This window comes from Diabrotica virgifera, chromosome 6, assembly GCF_917563875.1.
Source record: "Diabrotica virgifera virgifera chromosome 6, PGI_DIABVI_V3a".
Classification (NCBI taxonomy): domain Eukaryota; kingdom Metazoa; phylum Arthropoda; class Insecta; order Coleoptera; family Chrysomelidae; genus Diabrotica; species Diabrotica virgifera.
In genome coordinates, this window is record NC_065448.1 from 24,053,506 (window position 1) to 24,076,720 (window position 23,215).

The window sequence follows — 23,215 nt, forward strand, 5'->3', positions numbered from 1 at the left end:
TAGTTGTCATTATCAAGGTATAAATAAATATGTAGGTATATAAATATGGCTTTTATTCACTTGTGGATAAATATGTATGACTATAAATATGTATCAATATATTGTAGTTCGATTATCCAAACAAATCGGTTTTCCGAACACCTATGTCCCCCAATTAGTTCGGATAATCGACGCTCTACTGTATTTCAACCTAATCCAAATGTTTAATTACAATATGATTATAATAAAAACTACTTACCAAATTAGAATGAGTTTTCCTTGTCCAAAAGTCCAAAAATATAGGTATATGAAAACTATTTAAAAAGGCAGTATAACTATTAACTAACTTTTGTTTGTTGTTTCTTTTCACACAAATTTTGAAACGCAACAACCATAAATAATCTAACTACAGCTGTGCCACAGCCGCCATATTGAATAATTTTTGACATGTCATTTGAACATCCAATCAGAACAAAGTTATAATGAGCATGCGCCGGGATCATAGGTTTTAACATATAAAAATTCACCCTCATATCGCCGGTAAAGAAGTATAACTTCAAAAAAAATTTACGATTATTTTTGAAATTTCTCATTATAACTTTTTTTTGTTGTACTTACATGAATATACTATATATTGCTCAATAAAGAGGGCTTACTTTCTGTTCTTTAAAATGGTGTATCATCTATATTTAAACATGTAATGGAAACCGAGTGATTCTTTGATATTTTTTTAACGGTATTATTTAAAATTATTTCTTTTACAAAAATTATATAAACATTAGTCTTAGAAAATATCACGTTAGTTAAAATTATTTAAAGGTTGACATTTAAAAAATTTTCAAAATCAAAGTCCATCTCTTCGTTAGCATTAGCTTCAATATCTTCCTCTGACACTTCAGTTATCTTAGAGTTCCCACGATTAGTACCCATGCACATGCACCCTTTGCAGAATATTGAACAACTAATTCCTATCTTCCTACAACCGCAGTTTTTTGTACATCCTTTGGTACATTTACATGCTCTTTTTTCAAGCAAAGCTTGTGGTGCAGGAGCTTTGACAGTAAATATTGGAATTAATCCATATTTTGAAGTTTGCCCGGCCGAGTCAAGTGGATCCAAAGTATTACCTATAAAAAATAAGATTCAATCATAACAGACAATCACATAAAAAAGTTATAATGAGGAATTTAAAAAATAATCCTAAAATCAAAAATCGTTGCAAGTACTTATTACATTTTGAAAAAGCATATTTTATTCAAAAATAATCCTAGAATTTTTTATAATACACCATTTTAAAGTAAACAGAATAATCTTTCTTTTTTATTATATAATATATAAAAATTATAATGGGAAATTAAAAAAATTTTCGTAAAAAATATAAAACTCGTTAAAAATATAAAGTCTTGAAAAAGATAAACTCTTTAAAAGAAGTCGTACAACATTATACAGTAAAACATTTTAAAGGTAATTGATTTCTATTCATCTTACATGTACCATTGCATATGCCTAAAGTTACGTAGAAAAAAGTTACAGAACAATATTTGCGAAATAACAAGGAAAATTGCCCAAAATTGCTGTGAGTGGCTAACTTTCAAAAATTCTATTTCGAAAACTGTAAATCCTAATGACCTCTGCCAAACATCATTTTAAAGACAAAATATGTAAGTTTTTTTTCTGTGAAGCAATGTCTATACCTATATCCCCGTGGACAAAAGTTATGGTGCAAAAAACAAAATTTCTTTCTTTTGGGTTTCTTTGTGCTTTTTCTTTTGAATATATTTTTGTAAAAAAAAAGTATCTATGACTTTAAAAAGTTATATTTAGATAGAAAATTTAACCAGGAACAATTTTTAAGTAGACGTGTTTGTACTAAAAGTGCGTAGAACTCACCCTAATGTAACCTGTGCCCAGGGACTAATTCACCCATTTCTCAAAAAAGCACCCCTTTAAATGGTAGCACTCCGCGGTTTTTTCATATATAGAGATTCATTGACCATATGAAATAATAAAACCCCGTTAACGTTGTAGTTCCTTTCTATAGTACCTACATAATCAATAGCCTAGATGGGCATGAACAAAATATACTTTCTAGGATAAAAAATATTCTTACAAAAAATAATTTGAAAGGTACCTTTTAACAACTGATTATTTAACTTTTTATTAAGGTCCACCTTTTCAAAATTTTTCTCACCTTCAAAATATTTTCCTGAAATATTTTTCCAAAACCGTAGCATATTTTTATATCTATAATTATAGTTCCATATAACATTTTATTGAAAAAAAAAACATTCAGCACGTAGCGTAGTCTCTCTATATGCATATTTAGTTGATTACGAGAAAGCGTTTGACCGAGTACAGCACGCCAAGATGATGCAAATATTAAAAGAAGAGGCAAGAATTAGCAACCAAGATCTAAAAATGATCAGAAACCTTAACTGGAATCAGACCGCAAATCTTAGAATTAAAGGTGAATAGGTACACCGAATATGTAAAAAACATAAGTATAGTGAGGCAAGGTAGTATTTTGTCTCCTCTAAGCTTCAATCTCTACTCTAAAATTTAGCAAAGCTTTGCACGAAACTGAAAAAGGCATTCTACTACGGTACCGGCTGAACAAGATCAGATTTGCAGATGATACCGTAGTATTTGCGGAAATTCTAGAAGTCCTTATATACACAATATCACGTATTACAGTCAACAATATAGACTTAAAATAAATAATGTTATAAAAGACAAATCACATGATGATTAGCAATAATGACGATGGACGAAATAATAGAAGCAGTACGTAAAAGTCATGGTTACAGAATGGGGAACAAAGAAATCCAAATATTATGTTATGCAGACGATGCCGCATTAATCGACGAGACAGAAGACAATCTCCAAAGATTAATACACATCTTCAATACAGCAGAACACAATATAATAATATCATGAGAAAAAACCAAATGTATGACAACATCTAAATACCCACCACGATGTAAAATAATGATACAAAATTATTATATAGGATAGTACGAATAGCACGAGATAAGTCACCAAATGGTAGTAGTCAGCCAAAAGTATTGGCAGAACAAGAAAAAGATGGTGCGATAATTTAAACAATTTAGGAGGCTAATATTGAAGAAGAAATAGGCTTTAAAGCCTACATACAAGAAGGAAGAAAAAGAAGATTAGCAAAAAATGATAACAGATGTTCAACTCTACTTCAACCAAAACCCCTGTAGCAAGAGTAACGCACTGCAACTACTTCAGCACCATAATAAATGAAGAATGGACCAACGACCAAGAGATAAGAGCGAGCATAGAAAAAGCTAGATCCATCTTCCACCGTATGGAGTCCTTTTTCAATAGCTACAACCTTTCTCTTGGTATAAAAGTAAGAATGTTGCGATACTACGTTTTCTCTGTCCTTTTTTGTGGTGTTGAATCGTGGATCCTGAACGAAGATATGTGCAGAAGATTGGAAACATTTGAGATGACGCTATGATGATTGAGTCATAAATGAGGACGTCCCAGAAGAATCAAGAAGAACGGGGAGATACTGACCACTATCAAGTCTCGAAAGCTACAACCAGGGCTGCTTTATCCATTAGGCAATATAGGCAGTTGCCTAGGGCGGCACATTATGAGAGGGCGGCAAAAATACTGTACAAAATAGATTTGTATATAAAAATTATGGATCTGGGTTCTGTCACTAAAGAGTATGAAGCTCTTTCAAATTACTTTACCGCAAGGAAGCCAAAAAATTGTGACAAATATAACAAATAAAGAAATAAGAAAGAGAAAAAGTAAAATTCAATTTGACGAGGGGGCCGATGATGAACTAAACTTTTTAGCTAGCGATGAGATGAAAATCCACACATTCTATATTATAATCGACACTTTGATAAGAGACCTAAATAGACGTCTGGAATCTTATCGACTTATTTATCAACGTTTTCGTGTTATTAACAGATTTGCCAAAATTAAGCAATGAAGAAATTATTAAGAAGCTGAAAATCTTTTACAAAATAAAGACGACCAAGATATATCATTCATGCATGAATGCATTCACTTAAAGGGTCATGAGAATACCACAATAAAATAGCTAATTGACATACATATCTTAATATTTAAAGAAGAGTTAGTGCAGTCACTGAAGGTGGATATGAGCTATTACCTCCGATTTCGTTGAACCTCCATCGATTTGCATGAAAATTGGTGAGTGGTTAGAGGATATATCAAGGAACAAAGGTGACATGGTGTCAACTTGCGCTTTTACCCTGGGGGTGGATGCCACCCCTTCTCGGGAGTGAAAATTATAAAATTATTTTATTAAAAATATCCCCAGAATTCGATAGAGGGGCAAATTCTAAGCAAAATTTGTTACATAAGTTATTGAAATAAATCAAAACTTTTTGAGTTATTAAAGATCAAAGATTTTAATTTTTATGAGAAAAATGCATGTTTTTATCCGATTTTTCATAAATAACTCAAAAACTATAAGATTTAAAAAAAATGTTATTATTACCAAAATTGAAGCTAATAAAAAATGAAATAAACTCCTTACTGAAAAAACCTTTTAATGTTAACTAAAAGTGAATTATATGTAATTGAATATATATTTTTTTCGGCGAGTACCCAAATCTAAGTATTTAAGCTTAAATAACCGGAAAATGATGCATTTTATAACATAACCTTATTAAACATTTGTCAAAGTACTTAGAAATATCTATCAAATGAGTCCCCGGACAAGTTGATAGCATTAAAATTTATCTTTTAAAAATTTTTCCAAAAAAGTTATTGTTTTTTTTTTTAAATACCTCCGTTAGTTTTACAATATAAAAAGTTAAAATATTTGATACAAAGGAAACTAAAATTTGGATATTCATAAATCACTTTTTACGTATATTGAATATTTTTGGAGTTATGATCAAAAGAAAATGAAAATTACGATAATTTTAAAAATTCTGATTTTTTTTTTTAATTATATCTTTTTTTTTAAGATGCATTCTAAACCGGTCAAAATTGTTGAAATCATTATTTATGCTAATATAAAGAAATTCTGCTAAGGACTACTATAAATTTTAATTTTTGAGGAAATGGTGTATGTTTTATTTTTCACTTTTTCCTAAAAAGTTCTAAAGGGTTCTCTTATTTTCATCATAACTTGCTTAATTGTGATGATATTAACTTCTACTGGAGCTCATTTGATAGGTACTCCGAAGTACTTTAACAAGTGTGTAAGTAGTAGGTATATTTTATAAAATGCATCTCTTTCCCGTTATTTAAGCTTGAATACTTATGTAGATTTGAGTACTCGTTGAAAAAAATATAGCAACAGATTTAAAACATGCATTTTTTTATAATAAAATAAAATCTTTGATCTTTAATAACTCAAAAAGTATTGATTTATATTAATAACTATATATATAACAAATTTTGCTTAGAATTTGTCTCTCTATCGATTTATGGTATTATTAAAAAAATAATTTTCATCCCCGAGAAGAAGTGGCATTCACCACCACGGTAAAAGCGCAAGTCGGCGTCATGTCACCTTTATTCCTTGAGGTATCCTCTAACTACTCACCAATTTTCATGAAAATTGAAGGAAGTTCAACGATATCGGAGGTGAAAACCTTCAGTGACTGCACTAAGTGGATTGAAAGATATTTTCCCTAATTTTGGCATTGCTTTGCACATTTACTTGTGCATCCCATGTGTTAACGTGTCCGCTGAAAGGTCATTTTTGAAAATGTCAAGAATTAAAAATAATTTCCCATCAAGTATGACGCAAGAACGTGTTAACAATTTGTCGATTTTGTCAAGAAAAAAATTTTTTTTTGAAAAGAAGTCTCTGATGTGATCGAACTGGAATGAATTTTTTTTCTGTTATAGATATATAAACATCGTAGTTTAAATCCATTTTTAGTGTTTTTGCAAATTTTTGCAATTTTTTTTTCGCAAAAATGAAACATGGTTGAAGGGCGGCTACTAGAGAATTGCCTAGGGCGTCAGTTGACCTAAACGCGGCCCTGGCTACAACACTTCGGACACACTATACAAATAGAATCCAAATATGCCCTCCTGCACGGAAAATATTTAGAAAGCGAGGTCCAGGTGGAAGAACATCCTGGTTAAAGAACCTCAGAATCTGTTTCAACACAATATCTTTGCAGCTCTTCCGCACTGCTGTAGACAAGATAAAGATTCTCACTTTATCTATCAAAGATTGATTACCAACACTCGTCACGGATACACACGCCAAGAATAATTCAAGCTAGTCCTTTTCATGACCATTTTTCAGTGCGTAACAGTTTTTCGATTTCTCTCTAACGCATTAAATTGTATGTGACAGAAAAAAGGCACGTCGCTGATTACAGACATTTATAACATTTATTCTAGTTATTCTAGTTGTCGATAGATGGCGCCATAATCAAAAAGGAATTATTTATTAAATAAAATAATAATATTATCAATATAATCTGTACAATTTATAAGACTATACAAATCAAAGAAAATACCATTTTATAAATGCAATAGACACAATTGATTTGTTTTTATTCCAAATTGAAAATAAAATGTGACAACTGTCAGATTTAACTAAAATGTCATGTTAGAATAAATGTCATAAATGTGTATTATCACGGACTTACCTTTTTTTCTATAATTTGTGACGCACTGAAAAATGGTCATGAAAAGATGAATACCATACGAAGGATTACGCCTGAACGTCTCTAACAACGTATATACTCCATCTAATTTACTTACCGTTGCACGTCATCCGCGTCATAGCCCGTGACGTCACATGATACCAACACGAAATATTTAGGCGGTCGGTGTGTTCTTTTTTAGAATCACTTTGCCGAGTACACTGACATTACAGCCACTAGATATATTTTATTATATACGCGTAGAAATAATATTTAAAGATTTCTATTAATGTTAACTTAAAGAAATACACAATAATATGTTTCATTTAATTTGTATAAATGGATTATAAAGCGTTTTTATGAAGCACATTTGTTCGAAAAACACTGTAACTATAATCGAACGAAGGTGATATTTTGGCATAAATTGGTAACATTTATTTGACAGTTGCGGTGATGACACTTCATTTTTGTTTATATTCTTTACTATAAGAATTTGTTGCATTATATTTACTGTTTTTATTATGTACTTTAAAGTAAGATTATAACTTAATTCTTGTTTTCTATTTCTAAAGTTTTTATTTATTTACATTGAATATTAATTTGTTTTGCTGTATAATCCACTTCCGCCAAAGTTGTGTGATTTATTTGATTTAAAATGAATTCAAGAATTTTTTGTAATTGGGCAACTATGTCAACTTAAATCTCTAACGTAGATAATGACGTGCAACGGTAAGTAAATTAGACGCACTGTACGTTTCTAGTTAAATATGGCAATGACATCTCTTCGAGTTCTAACAGTCGAGAAGTTTAAAACAAAGTGATTTTACTAGTACAGTGGAACCTCGATAACTCGAATTCATCGGGACCGCTGCCGATCCGGGTTATCGAAAATCCGGGTTATCAAAAATCCGGGTTAGCCGGAGAGCATGGTAAAAATTAATAAAATACCGTATACTTATAGATAAAGTCCGTTATAATTAAAATAACATGAAATATATATGCACAGTACACATCTAACTTACCTATAGTTGTATAGAGTATGTATAGTATAGAGTATAGAGTATAGAGTATAGAGTATAGATAGTATAATAGAGTATTGCTCATTTCTAGGTAAAAAAACTCAGTTTCGGTTGTGTCAATTTCATCTGCCATCGGAACGATGTTATGTTATTTAAGAACAGTGGCTCTTTCATTGTTTAAAAGATTTAAAAAAAGACAGTGGATTTAAAAAAGAATTTTTTAAAAGACAGTTGGGAATAAATAAAGGAATAACAGGTGCCTCTGTTGTTTGCGATAGCCCGAAATAATGAACGTCGCTCTGCCGCCGCCGTGTGCCATGAGTCATTTTCACTATCATATAGTTCAAATTACACAAATACCCATTATCTCTCAAATATTATATTATGGTCCAAGCGAAGTTTTATCAATGAAACTCGATATTTTGAGACATTCCAGAAGAGGCTACAGATAAAATGTTTTAACATAATATGTAAATACCTACATACATTTTTATTGTTGAAATGTTTGTCTGATGAAAATCGGCCCGGCTTAGCCGGACTTCCGGGTCATCGGGGGCCGACTTATCGAGGTTCCACTGTAAATCGTAATTCGCTATGAATTTCACGCTAATTTCAGTTCAGATTATTCCTTATTTCGTAAACCTATCTGGAATCAAAATAATTACCAAATTATGTTACTATTTGTACACACTGTATGATAAATGTTTGTTAAAATATTATCTGTTCATCAACGTTATCTTTATCTTGGTGCTATTATAAATGTGTTCTTAGGTTTGTACTTAATTTGTGTGCTTATTATTTAAAATCCTCATACAACAAACTTCATAAGCTAATTTCTGTTTTATAATATTGAATATCTTCAACAGTTATAACCGCAGGCGACTGGACGAACTTCCCTACCAACACTTCCAACTGCATTCCAATCTGGAGAACTCTATGTTCCTCTCGGATACTTCCTGGATATACGACAAGGTGTGCGGCTCTAACTGTTACCAGATATTAGAAGACATCAACCTTCATCCTCAAATCTCAAACCAATTTACGCTTGTTCTCAAAGACTTCATTGAAACCCACGCCTCCGTATTGAACTACGACGGCAAACAATTCTACTCACACATGTACAAATATTTAACTGATAAGATTAGCAAGAATGAACTTAGTATAGAAAATAATGACTCTAGTTTATCTAAAGTGTATAGTGTATGTAAATCCCCTCCTGTTTTATCGCTGATTGCTATTAACGAAGCAGATTCGGTGGAGTCAGACCAGTTTTTGGAGAAGACGACTGAGGAGAAGAATTTCGATTTGGTTGTACGACTTCCGAAGACTGATCAATTCATTGTTACCGTATCTACGAACAACAAAGAGCTTTGTGTATGGGATATTATCAAGTAAGTATTTGTTAATTATAAATTATTATACACAAGTCTCCCTTCTTCTTCTTCATGTGCCGTATCAGAATTATCCGATGTTGGCGATCACCATTGCGAAGGCTTCTCGATCTTCTGCAATATGAAATCATTGTCGTACATTTGATATCTGAGTCCATTTGTACATTTGTTCTCAATCCACTTCTACGGCCCTCTATTTTACCTTTAAGAGGCTACAGTAGCGAGCAACAGGTAGCAGCAAACGCGTTCCAATATTGCGGCTCTAATTTTGAATATTTTGTCGAGATATTTGGCACACATATTCGTAATATAATAAAGAATGGCGGTACAGAGCCCAATTTTAGAAATATGTTAGTACGTGGAAATTACTCTATAACTAAATAAAATATTGAAAAAAGGAGCCTGTACCGCCATTAAGAAGAAAAAAATAATAAACTTTCTTCAAATAAACTTTTTTATCGCATGCCTAGATTTTGTGTAATATTGGAACTACTAAATTTTTTTATTTCTAACAAGAAATCGAACATATTATAACTAAATAACTAATTAGGCAACATAGAGAAATTGTCAGTGTCATTTTGACAAACCTGCGTCAGATTTTCTCTAATTTGTTCTGTCATCTTTATTGATATCAGACCAGTGCAGTAGTGTGTTAATTTAAGAATTCGTTATCGTTGTTTCATAGGAAAATAGTGTTTATTGATAGTTATTTATTATATTTTTGTTGTTGTTGTATAAGTTGTTGGCCTGTTTGAAATAATAGATTGTTGTTAATTGTGTTTTAGTTCAGTTCTATGTAGGTAGGTAAGTATATTTTACGTAAAAACATTTCGAATTCTAATGCGAGTATAAAGATTTAGGAGGATATTTTATTTTTAACATATTATCAATAGTTTAACGAAATGGGAAAAGTTAATCAAACGACAAATAAAGCGAATAATTCCAAGAAAAAGTCCATTAAAAGCCGTGCCAAAATTATGAGAACATCGAAATTGGAGCCACCACAAATTTTAACAATATAAGTACCTATAAGAAGTAATCTACTGTTGTTATACATAAAAAAAGTGTGAAAAGTTGTTTCCCATGAAAATGAAATTCGTAATAAATCTATGTTTAGGTACAGAGATCCTGACTACAGTACAAATGCCAATTTTTTTTAGGTAGATATTCATAGTCCTGTCGCCAAGGGGGTACAACGGCCTCCTTTATTCAGATGGTCTTACCCAAGATTTTTTTATGTATCTTGACCCGTAGAACACGAATTTGTTGGGTAACAGTTGATCCGGATGTCGATAAGATTGTTATAAACAAAGAACTTGAGGAATTACATAACAGCGATTTCTCGCAAAACAAAACATTTTTTTTGTATTTTTTGGGTCATTCTAAGCAAAAACTGTCCTGACAAGTTTTTTCGTAGGATGCATAGTTTTCGAGATAAACGCGGTTGAACTTAAAATCGAAAAATTGCAATTTTTGAACCCGAAAAAATTTATTTTTGCTAAAGGTGATACAGTAGCGATCAACGGGTAGCAAAAACGCGTTCCAAGATTGCGGCTGTAATTTTGAATATTTTTTCGAGATATTTGGCACACGTATTCGTAATAAAATAAAGAATGGCGGTACAGGGCCCATTTGAAAAATATATTAATATGTGGAAAGTACTCTGTAATTAAATACAATATTAAAAAAACGAGCCTGTACCGCCATTAAGAAGAACAAAAAAATACAATTTCTTCAAATAAACTTTTTTATCCGATGCCTAGATTTTGTGTAATTTTGGAACTACTAAAATTTTTTATTTCATTAGTAGTTCCAAAATGACACAAAATCTAGGCATCGGATAAAAAAATTGAAGAAAGTGTATTTTTATAAAAAGTGCAGGAGCTAACAATGCCGAGGAAGATCTATCAGGCTGCATATCACTTCCCGCCTGTCCAGCACGGTAAAATTCCAACAAAGCTTAGTTCCGAATACTCAGATTACGAGTAGAACTAATCAAAATAATAAATAATCATTCCATGAAGTACGACTTAACCTGGTAGATTTCCCTCGGCCTTCTTAGCTCCGGCAATTCGTTGGCTTGCAAATTTTAGAAGCCACAAGCCACGATTGGTTTAACCAGAAGACTAGTTCTAAGTTTTATTTTATTTTTGATATTGTTAATATTAGAAGTAAAACTTTTGTTCGTCTTTAGCAGATACCGCCACGGCATTCATGCCATCATTTCGTTGTGAACCGATAACGGTAGCCCGAATTTTAGTAGTTCAAAGAGAATGAAATATGCACCTTTGATGGGACCCTAAGAAGGGTTAAAGGGTGTTCTAGAGTGCCTTTGGCGCTCTCTGAACTAAATAAAATAAGACTGCTCTCGTTTCGCTTCACAATGAAATTATTATTTATTATTATTTTTTCGTACAATTACCTATGTTAACATAAAATTTTCACCCATTTGGGTTTATTTTTATAAATATTTATTTAATAATAACAAAATTGTTTTCGGTTACTTCCATTTAGCGCGCCTATGAGTTAAATTGTCAATAATATTAATCTTACATAATGTCAAAGATTACCAATGTTGCCAAAGTTTATGATACTATCTCCCGAAGTTATATTTTATTGCTACCTGTTGATCGCTACTGTTTACTCTTAAGGGTCAATTTAATATTCTATATCGATTTCCCTCACTATAAGCCCAAGATAAAACATTTTTCGGTGTTTAACAGTCTTTAGTAGTTATCTATCTTTATTGACCACTTCCTTTTAAGCTTTTTTTGCTGTCCAAGGTATCTTCAGCATCCGTCTATGAATCCACATTTCCAATACTTCAATTCTGTTCATAATCGATACTTTTAGTGTTAGGCAGGCCGCACTTCAAAGAAACATGAAACGTAAATTACGTTTCATGGAAATAAAACACTGCTAAACAAATATACGTCCGGCCATTTATAAAACTCTCCGAAAATAAAAATGTGTCATGAGCATGAATCACACTCGTTTCATTGGTAGGTGGACTTTGAGATTTGTTTAGCAGTGTTTTATTTTCATGAAACATGTTTCACGTTACATGTTTCATGTTTTTCGTTTCATGTTTCTTTGGTGTGCGGCTTGCCTTAGGTACACTTCTGCACTATACAAAAGTACAGACCAAACATAGCACTTACCCATTCTTTGTCTTAGTTCTAAACTGAGATGATTATTGCAAAGAAATGACTTCATTTTAATAAAAGTAATTTTATTCATTGCTATTTTTATTATACAGGGTGTCCCTAAAAGATTGGTCATAAATTATACTACAGATTCTGGGGTCAAAAATAGGTTGATTGACCTCACTTACCTATATACAATAGTGCACACAAAAAAAGTTACAGCCCTTTGAAGTTACAAAATGAAAATCCATTTTTTTTCATATTATATCGAAAACTCTTAAGAGATTTTTTATTAAAAATGGACATGTGGCATTCTTGTGAAAGGATCATCTTAAAAAAAACAACAGGGACATTTGTACACCCCATACAAATTTTATGGGATTTTGTTCCTTAAACTCCCTCCCTCCAAACTTTTGTGTACGTTCCAATTGAATTATTATTGTGGTACCATTAGTTAAACACAATATTTTTGAAACTTTTTTGCCTCTTAGTATTTTTTCGATAAGCCAAATTTTATTTGCGGGTAGCATAGAGCAATGTATTTCTTACGGGAGAACGGCGGACCACGTTGCCGGTTTGCCCCAAGCGGCGCAAGCGGACTAGTGATTTCTCAGTATATCGCCAAACTACCGCGCACCTACCACTGTGCCGACATGAGCGGCATCGCCGAACATCGTAAGACCAACACTGCATTCTAACTGTGGCTACTGCAGTATGTTTACTTCTATTCACATTCTGATTCACCTATAAGTTTCAAATAAATAAAAAAATATTGTTTGTTTCAGTTGCCAACCAGTAAGGATATTACAGGGTGTTCCACATCCCATTAATCTAATACCAATAGATGAATTTAAATGTATAGTATTGTGTATGCGGGAATTAAGAACGTTCGATCTGAATTCTGGTAGTTTTTTAACCAAATTGAAGGGTGTCATGAACCAAAAGATGCCCTACTATGGGCTGCACGACCAATCGCATCTAGTGGCACTCAGTAGAAATAGGATGTACATCAATCTTATGAATTTAGAAAGTGGTAAGATTTGGTATAAAATTTTAAAATATGGATCAGTGGCGTAGCGTGAGTGTCGGCTGCCTGGGGCGGAAAACAATTTTGCCGCCCTCTTATTTAGGTATTTTAATTTAATGTATACTATACATTACATACATTAATTATAGAGAACTTTTCGGCGAGAACAGTCATCATTATTTTGCATTATACAGGTTAGATTTTAAATAAAAAAGTTTATCTAAATTTTACAATTACGTTTATTAATTCTCTGTCAATATTATCTGTAAAGCATTTACTTTCTTAGCGCACAATATTATGTCAAGTCCCCTTGTTTGTAAATATTTTTGTGTATCATTCACTTCATGTAGCATCGGTTGTCACTGCCACAGGCCCAAAAAAACAAAGAAAGGAAAATGACTGCATCGAAACTAGTAAAGCACCTGCATCTGTCCTAGTGTTTAAGCTTTCACCTGCCTCTGTCAGTTTTTCCAAAGTGACGAGAATGTCTTTGTAATCATGCCATGCCACATTTTTCGGCATCGCCTCTTGCACTCCACCGCGTGTCTTGAACCCTTTTTAAGAAGCTTTTGCCTGTAGCTGCTATCAGAACTTCCGAACGATGTGTCGATGAGGAAAAAAAAGAATAGCAATGTTCTAAAGTGCCGAAAAAAGTTACTGAATCCACCTCAACTGAGGCAGCGTCTAAACAAACTAGGTTTAACGAATGATTGGAGCAAGGTACGAATTCAGCTTTAGGGTTTATTTCTTGAATTCTTTGCTGAACTCCTGAATATTTTTCAGCCATAACAGCAGCATTATCATATGCTTGGCCTCTACAGTTGCTTATATCTAGGCCATCAGCTTGAGTCGTGTTCAAAATCAAATTTGAAGTTCCTTCAGCAGATTTGTCTTTAGTTTCAATGAAATCTATAAAAATTCCATTACTTTTACTTCCTGATTTTCAATTACTACGTATCTTAATGCCTGGCTTGTTTGATCTTTATGCGAAAGATCTGGAGTGCTCTCGAATACAATTGAATAATACTTAGCCTTTTTATTATGTTGGCGAACATTATTTCCCAAAATGGCAATAAATTCGTTTTGTAGTTTCCTCTATTGGTGCTGGTGTCGTTTTCTATATGTCCACGTAAAGCCAAATTTTGTTTGCCAAGAAATCTTATAATATCAAACATTCTGGATCAGAGTTTCCTGCCATTTTTTAATTTTTTTGTGTCACTATGTCTTGATCTTTTTTGTCAATAGTCTGTCCTTTTTGAAGACTGCTCTCCAACTCCTTCCATTTGCAATAATTTTGGATGTGGAGCACTTGATTCGTGACTTGAAACCTTAGGATTTAATTTCCACCAAGTATTAAATCCATCAGATGAGCAAAATTTAGATCCATTCGGTGTATTTACGTTCTCAAATAAACGACAACAGAAGCAAAATTAATAATGATGCCTTAGGTGAAGAATAAGCCATCCAAGTACGTAAAACTTTTTCAATGTTTGTCAATGTACGGTAAAACCATTCCTTAGTAAGCCGTCTTGTCTCTCATTTTGATTTTAAAGATTCCGTGCTTCTTTCAATCGGTCCGAATTTGTAGTTGCGATAAAAATATAAAATAGGTCAGATATTTAAAAAATATTTTTATTATTTATTGTTAAATTTTGCCGCCCCCTACAAAGAGCGGGTCGCCGAACGATGCGGGCCGCCCCTACTACGCCACGCCACTGATATGTATGCCTGGTTGCACCAATAAATGTTAAGTTCCAGCTTAGCCCAGCTCTGCTTATAGATAGGGCTCCTCTATCTTAGCACATCTTAACTGATAAGTTTAAGATGTAATCCACGTGGCAATCCATAGGGCTTTTCATTCACAGTCATTTGTTTCGAGCTTCTGTCATGTTTCACATAATATGAATATGTATATATACGTCGTACGTTATTGGTACATACCAATGATACAAACCAAAGACGTATGACGTAGATATATTAATATTATGTGACACATGACAGAAGCTCGAAACAAATGACAATCGATGAAAAGCCCAATGTGGCGAGCTGAAAATTGATCTAAGGCTCAATTGTGCAACGCGAATGTTTCGTTAGCTGAGCTTAAGGCACGTCTTAAGCCTAAGATCTGTTGGTTAGGGATGGCGGTTTTTGACAAAACACCGGTTTTCGGTTATACCGGTTTTTTTTTGCTTACGGTTTAACCTGGCGGTTATAACCGGCCAAAAAAACCGGTTTTTAGAAAAACCGGTTTTCGGTTTTTTTAATCCAATAGGTTACAAAGTTACATTTACAATACACTTTAGTTTGCGATACTTCATTCGACTCGATATCAATATGATCAAAATTAGTGCTATCGAAATAACATGTATTTTAACACGTTTGTATATTTGTAGAATAGGTACATTTTAACTCATTTAATACTTCCTGTATGAGTGCATCGTTTTGAAAACATAGCGAAATTTTTGGAGATTTGTATTCGTAATCAGTAATTCGATATTCATAGTCAGAGCATTATCTTTGGTAATCCGAAAAGGGCATTAACCCACTTTCAATGTCAAGAGTTAAGTGTGAAAAATATATGATGTTTGCGTCTAATTCAACCAGATCACTTCTTATGTAAATATGATGATTACAAATACCTTTTCGAGGAAATATTATAATAAAACTTAATAATTGTTTCTGGCTGATGTGAGATTGCACTTTCAGTTTGCTTCTGTATTTTATAAAATAAAATAAAATTTGAATTATGGTTTTGTTTGGAATAATTATTTGAGAATAATAATTATGATTGGGATCCGAAATAATACCTAACCTAATCATAATCACTGTAAAAACCTAATAACCGGTTTTTCACTTTAAAAAGAAAAAACCGGTTATAACCGGGACAAAAAACAACCGGTAAAACCGGTTATTGCGAAGTAAAAAAACCGGTTTTAGGTTTAAACCGGTAGGTTTTTCCCATCCCTACTGTTGGTGCAACCAGGCATAAAAGGTTTATGCATGTGATTTTGTTCAAGTTATATTTACTAAAAACGAAGATAAAGGAGGAACACACATCCACAGAAAATATCCCTAATTTTCCTTTTTTTCACATTGTTCCCTAATCAATATTTCTTTGGCGTCATTTATTTTTCTTTTTATTTCTCTTCCTAGCTCTCTATACTCTTCTATACCTCCTTATTTTTCGTCTAAATATTTGTTTCATACTGCTTTTATCGTCGCATTTATACAGTATGATGCAAATTTATGGAATAAATTCATTATTTCAGAAACAGATAACCTTAAAAAATTGTAAAATACGCAAATTTTAATTTTTGGATGGCGATCAATATGTTGGACATTATATCGTCAGTATTGGTATAATGACGTAATCGGCGGGGTTTTTTTTAATAGAAACCGAGGTCACGGAACACTTCATGTCAAAGGTCTCCTGATCCTCATTGCAACGATTTATTATTCTAATATTTATTTCTACAGGGTTAACCAAAATTTTGTACTTAGTTACGTGCAAAACAAGTAATTGGATTTCGTAAGTCCTAGGTTTTCACTTAAAGTGATCGAATGTAGAACCTGAAGTCGATATTTGAATTCTTCGTGTAACTTTGCGTCGATTGATATACAATTTCACTAATTTTGAGTCATTTTTACTAAACTTTCGGTCATAATTATTGTTACGGAAATGATTTCAAAACCGGGACTAAAAAGCTCGACTTTTCAATAATCTTCGATTGATATGTTACATGTACTATTTCTGCGACTATAATATGGTACTTCCAGTTAGAACTTTTTAACCGGAAATTATATAAAATTCCGGTTGCAACTCTAAAACCGGAAGTCCGATGTCAAATTTCTCATCTATAATACCATTATTGGGTTATAAGCTTTCATACGACACCTCATTTGTCATTCTACCGGGTATAGTGACGGAGGAGTTATATTCGCGGACGGACGGACAGACGGACAGTAGTGATGTTGAAAAAGTAACTATTCGTTACAAATTACTCGTTACTTACGAATTCGGAAAGTAACGATTACTATACAGAGAGGCAAATCGTTACTTTGATTACTCTGATTACTTCGTTACTTCGTACCAATCGTATCAGAGCGAGTAACGACTATTATATCTACTTTGATTACTTTGATTACTCTGATTACTTCGTACCAATCGTAACAGAGCGAGTAACGACTATTGCATCTACTTTGATTACTTTTATTACTCTGATTACTTCGTACTTCGTGAAGGTGGTTATTATATCGGAACACCTATACAAAATACCTACCAACTGAGAAATACGATTCTCGATATGATTACCGGTACTCAAATGCAAAAATAACAAAAGTAATCATAGTAATCAAAGTAACGAATACTGTAAATGATTACTTCATACAAAATACCTACCTACTGAGAAATACGATTCTCGATATGATTACCGGTACTCAAATACAAAAATAACAAAAGTAATAATACTAATCAAAGTAACGAATACTGTAAATGATTACTTTATACAAAATACCTACCTACTGAGAAATACGATTCTCGATATGATTACCGGTACTCAATTACAAAAGTAACAAAATAGTAATCATAGTAATCAAACTAACGAATACTGTAAATGATTACTTTATACAAAAGTAACGAATACTCGAAAGTAACTATAATCAACATCACTAACGGACAGTCATCAAACCGGAAGTATATATTTGTTCTCGCCTTGCGAAGGCTGGTCGAATAATATATCACTTGAAGATAACTTTGATAGATGAATTGAATTTTACGAAACCATTATGGAGCTATGTAACAGAGATCAGAGCTTCGTAGAATAGGTACTTCTTTCAGGTAAAGCTGTTTTTATGCAGAACGATTACGTAAACCGTCAGCCATATCGATACTGGGTAAGTTAAAATCCACATTGTATGGAAAAATATAGGACACAATATACTGAGAAGCTAAATGTTTATGATGGTTCCCACACTCCGGTATTGTTGTACGAAATTACTTAAATAACGTTTTCCTAGGTAAGGTGGATAGGTAGATGGTGATATATCCAATGGCCACCAAAGTCCCCAGATTTGATTCGGTTACTTTTTTATGGGGATTTGTAGAGAGCAAAGTGTATCGAAGTCAACCGAATAATGTAGAAGAGTTAAAGGAGCACATCAGAACGGAAATTGCACAAATAACTTCTGAAGTCATCGAAAACCAGTGTTGCCAATCGGCGGATAATTATCCGATTTGCGTACCTTTTGGAGAGTTGTCGTATCTTCTTCGTACCTTTAAATAAATCGGATATTTGCGGATATTTTTCAGTGTATCTACCATTGTCTAAAACTTTCTCATTCATATATTCCCAACACCAACAACACATTAAATTTGTTTGGTTCCACCCAAATTTTTATAAATAGCCTATACTGGATGAATGTTAGTGACATCCGATACTTTTCATCTTTTGACAAAAGGGACATGTGCCGATTCTTTGGTTTAGAATTTAAATGCACAAGTGCGTCCACTTAAGGCATACTAATCCAATTCAAATTTCAACAACCGTTATACATTGTGAAAGGCACTTTTGGAATAAAATTATTTGTGTCCTTGTTTTAAAGAATTAAAAAAGCGCTGGGACCCGTCGATTTTAATATATATAAATGTGCATTTTTTAAATATAAATTTAAATCTACAGGGTGATTGGCGCAAGCCTGGCAGAGTCCATATGTTTTTTTTATTGGAACACCCTATATATTTTTATATTTTTAAAAGCTGCTTAACAACCAATTTTAACGAAATATAATTAACAATAATACAGGGTGAAATTTTGAAATTAGAAAGTATGGAAACTACTTATGGAATAAAATTTTTTGTGTACTTATTTTAGAAAATTATTAAAAAATGCTGTACCCGTTAACTTTTAAATTCAAATGGGCGCTTTATAAACATAGATTTAAATATACAGGGTGCGTCACGAAAGTCTAGCATAGTCCATGATCTTTAGTTTTAATGAATCACCCAGTATATTTTCGTGTTATTAGAAGCTAATGTTATACCTAATTATATTTATGATTTTTTTGAGGAATGTAATGGTACTATGCAGAAACTTTTCCGGCACAGAAACGTCACTTTTCTGCACACTACTGTCAGTTATTCTGTGAGAAAGTATTAAGTTTGGTAACATAAAATTGTGCAAAAAAATGCATTTGGAATAGTGGTTGTAGAAAAATCTACTTATTTGAAACTAGTAGTATCTAGATATCTACTAATTAACTCAAAAATCCTTCAAATTTTTTGCCTATAAAAATTATTTAGTCGGGCATTAACGTTGAACGCACCACGGGTATTATGGATAATAACTTTGATACCTTAATAACTACAAGACTGTCAAATACATTTCTATTGTTTTAGTTGTAATAAATCTTTAGGTGTTAAAAGAGCGTAGGTGCAAAATTTCGGACCAATAATCTTTAAACTTATTAATTTTTTCGATTTCTGAGAAAACTAATCAATATTTTTGAAAAATTTGAACTCAGAATGAAAGATTACATTATTATCGAGGGCTGAATGTCCCTTAGAATAAACAAAATGTTTCTTTTGAATGAGATATTTAAAATTAAACTTCACACTCAATATTCTTTTCCTTTTTTACCCCTGTAACATATTAGAATAAAAATTATAGAAATCTTCAGAGACTTTCGGCCCTCGGTAATAATGTAATCTTTCATTCTGCGTTTAAATTTTTAAATAATACTTATTAGCTGTCTCAGTACTCGAAAAAATAATGCATTTTAAAAGCATTGACCAGAAATTTTGCGCCTATGCTATTAATGTAGCTGTAGTTTATTTTGTATTGATTTATTTATTATTTATTTTTCCAGTACCTAGTTTTAGATAGTTATTACGTTTTAATAAAATAACATTTAAAAGTGTTTTTTTTACTTAAATAATTATAATAAATTAATATAACGATCCAAATAATGAAATATTTAGATTTATTTATTTATTTAGAATTTAACACTTACGATAATACAAAATACGAATAATATAATAATAGTAAGTAAATAGTATTTACATACATGAATTAGGTAATAATCAGATAGGATACGAGATTTTCATCTATAAACGAAAATTTTTAAACTTGAATCCAGTAGATTAAAGGGCCGGTTGCGGTTGTTCGAACTCTAATCAGAAATGGAATCAACTGATCATTATCAAATATTTAATTACTGTCAATGTCAACTTTGATTGGGTTGCTGAAAACATAATTGATTACAATTATGAGATTAGATTAATTAATCAATTATCTTAATAATTGTTACGTTAATTGATAATTAGTAATTAATTAATTAATCAATTATGGTAATTATTATAATGATAATTGATTACAATCTACTGATTGGCGTACGAACAACGGATTTTATTATTTGATGGTTGTTAAGGGGACAAAAAGAATAACATTGGCAACATTGATTTTAATAACAGAATATTTTTTGACCTAGCGTACCTTTTCGTGACAAATCGGATATTTTTCGAGTGATTATCGGATAATCTAGAGAAATGCGATTGGCAACACTGTCGAAAACGTTAAGAAAGAATTTACTTCCCGCCTTTCTCATTATAACATTGCTGATAGTCGTTAGTTTCAACATTTCTTAAAATTTGATTATATTTTACTGTTATTGTAACTTAATTGTATCAAGTTTTGGTTAACCCTGTAGAAATAAATATTCAAATAATTGCTTCGTTGTAAAGTCAATTAGGAGACCCTTCAAATTGCGTGTCCCGTGACGTCGATTTAAAAAAAATCGTCGATTACGCCGTTACGACAACATTGATGATGGAATGTCCACTGTATATAGCAATTCTTCTTCTTTAGGTGCCGTGTCTGTATTCAGACGTTGGCCGTCATTATGTTTACAATTTCCTGAAATCTCTCTCTATCGGCTGCTGCGCGAAATAATTCTTCTACTGTGCAGCCACACCATTGTCTAATATTACGCAGCCATGAAAGTTTCTTTCGACCAATCCATCTCTTTCCCTCCATTTTACCTTGTATTATAAGGCGAAGCAGATGGTATTTAGGTCCTCTAATTATATGGCCGAAGTATGCTGTTTTTCTCCTCTTTATGATGCTTATGAGCAGACGTTCTGAATTCAGCATTTGAAGAACATCTTCATTGGAAGTGTGCGAAATCCACGATATCTTTAGGATTCGTCGATAGCACCACAATTCGTATGCTTCTATTTTGTTTAGCATTGTGGTTTTTAAAGTCCATGTCTCACAACCATACAATAGGATAGACCAGACATAACATTTCAGCACCTTCTTTCGAATATTCATCGACAGGTTTCTGTTACATAAAACTGGTTTCCAGGTCATAAAAGCCTTACGTGATATTTTGATACTAGTTATTATCTCTTCATCGGAGTCAAACTTATAGTTAACCAGCTGCCAAGGTACTTGAAATGGTTTACCCGTTCTAACTCCTCTCCATCAAGAGAAAGCTGACCTTGATCTATATTAATCTTTCCAACTGCCATCCACTTTGTTTGGCCTCTCCGATAACTTGCTTCACTGACTAGATTTAGTAGTGTCTGAAGATCTTGTAAATTTTCAGTAAGAATGGCTGTATAGTCAGCGTATCTAATATTGTTGATTACTTCTCCGCCTAGCCTTACTCCCTCTGGTCTGTCATCCAAAGCCTCCCTAAAGATTTCTTCAGAGTACAGATTAAAAAGGGTGGGCGATAAAACACAACCTTGTCGTACTCCACGTTTTATCGGCAGTTTTTCAGTACGACTGTCTCCAATTTGGATAGAGGCTACTTGATTGTAATATAAGTATTTCAGCAGTCTTATATCGTAGTGGTCAAGTCCTGCTGCCTGCAGGCAATCGAAAAGTGTATCATGTTGTACTCGGTCGAATGCCTTCTCGAAGTCGATGAAACAAACATAAACGTTCTTTAGGAATTCACAACTTTTTTGTAATAGAACGCACATACAAAATAGTGCTTCTCTAGTTCCTAGACCATACCTAAATCCAAATTGCTGCATTTGGTGGGCCTGCTTTTCTTTGGTAATGTTATAAACAGTGACTCCAACCAATCATCAGGTATTTTTCCTTCGTTGTAAATTTTGTTAAAGAAAGTAGTCAAGTAGGTAATGTTTTCCTCATCTAAAAGTTTAAGTAGCTCAACAGGGATTTGATCTGGTCCAGGTGCTTCATTGTTTTTGGCTTGTTGTATTGCTTTTATGACTTCTGACTTCAGTATACTGGGACCTCTGTCTAATTGGTTGTCACAGGTAGTATTTGGAGCATTTTCTCGAGAAGCATCGTCAAAAAGGTCACTGATGTGTCTCTCCTGTGTATAACAATTGACTATATTTATTCCATTAACTCTTTTATAATTTCAGGTAATTGCGTAACTACATTCAAGGCTGGGGAGGACCGCTTTCTCAACTCCCTGCTGGTTTCAGGGGATGGGAGGTAATTCAATCAATCTCACATTTAATAGGGCTTTTCATCGACTCTCGTTTGTTTCGAGTTTCTGTCATATGTTGTATAATCTGTGTATAATATTCATATATACAGATTATACAACATTTGACAGAAGCTTGAAACAAATGAGAGTCGATGAAAAGCCCTATACGAGCTTAATTTAACTGCTGATATTATTATTAGAGTCCTTGTTTGTGGAGACGAAACGCAGAAGCCCTTTCCGTTGTTAGTGTGGAATTTAAAGTCTAGAAAATTATTATACGACCTTAGGATTCCTCATCATCATTTTATTACAGCGTTGTCTGCTATAACGTACGAAGGTAAGTGTATTATTCCCATCATCAACCAAATCAAGGAACATTAAATCAAGGGTTTATAAGCTGTATTAGTTCAAAGAAATAAGGGAAAAAAATATCCTGTTGGTCTAAATTTTTTGAGTAGTATGGACATCTATAATAATAACATATACAGGGTGAGTTTTTAGTGCGGGATCGGTCGATAATTCCATTACGGTATCGAATATCGAAAAAAGT

General features: G+C 32.7%; 1 protein-coding gene across 2 annotated transcripts in view; it reads left to right on the forward strand.

Moving 5' to 3' along the window:
* The window catches only part of LOC114331260 (NACHT and WD repeat domain-containing protein 2), a 206,679-nt gene that overhangs the window by 147,536 nt on the left and 35,928 nt on the right, over window positions 1–23,215 (forward strand). For both annotated transcript variants that reach the window (XM_028280772.2, XM_028280781.2), the window contains exons 15-18: window positions 8,500–9,024; window positions 12,956–13,203; window positions 22,598–22,670; window positions 22,866–23,002. In XM_028280772.2, coding sequence (XP_028136573.2) covers window positions 8,500–9,024; window positions 12,956–13,203; window positions 22,598–22,670; window positions 22,866–23,002 — 983 coding nt within the window. The remainder of the gene's footprint in view (window positions 1–8,499; window positions 9,025–12,955; window positions 13,204–22,597; window positions 22,671–22,865; window positions 23,003–23,215) is intronic.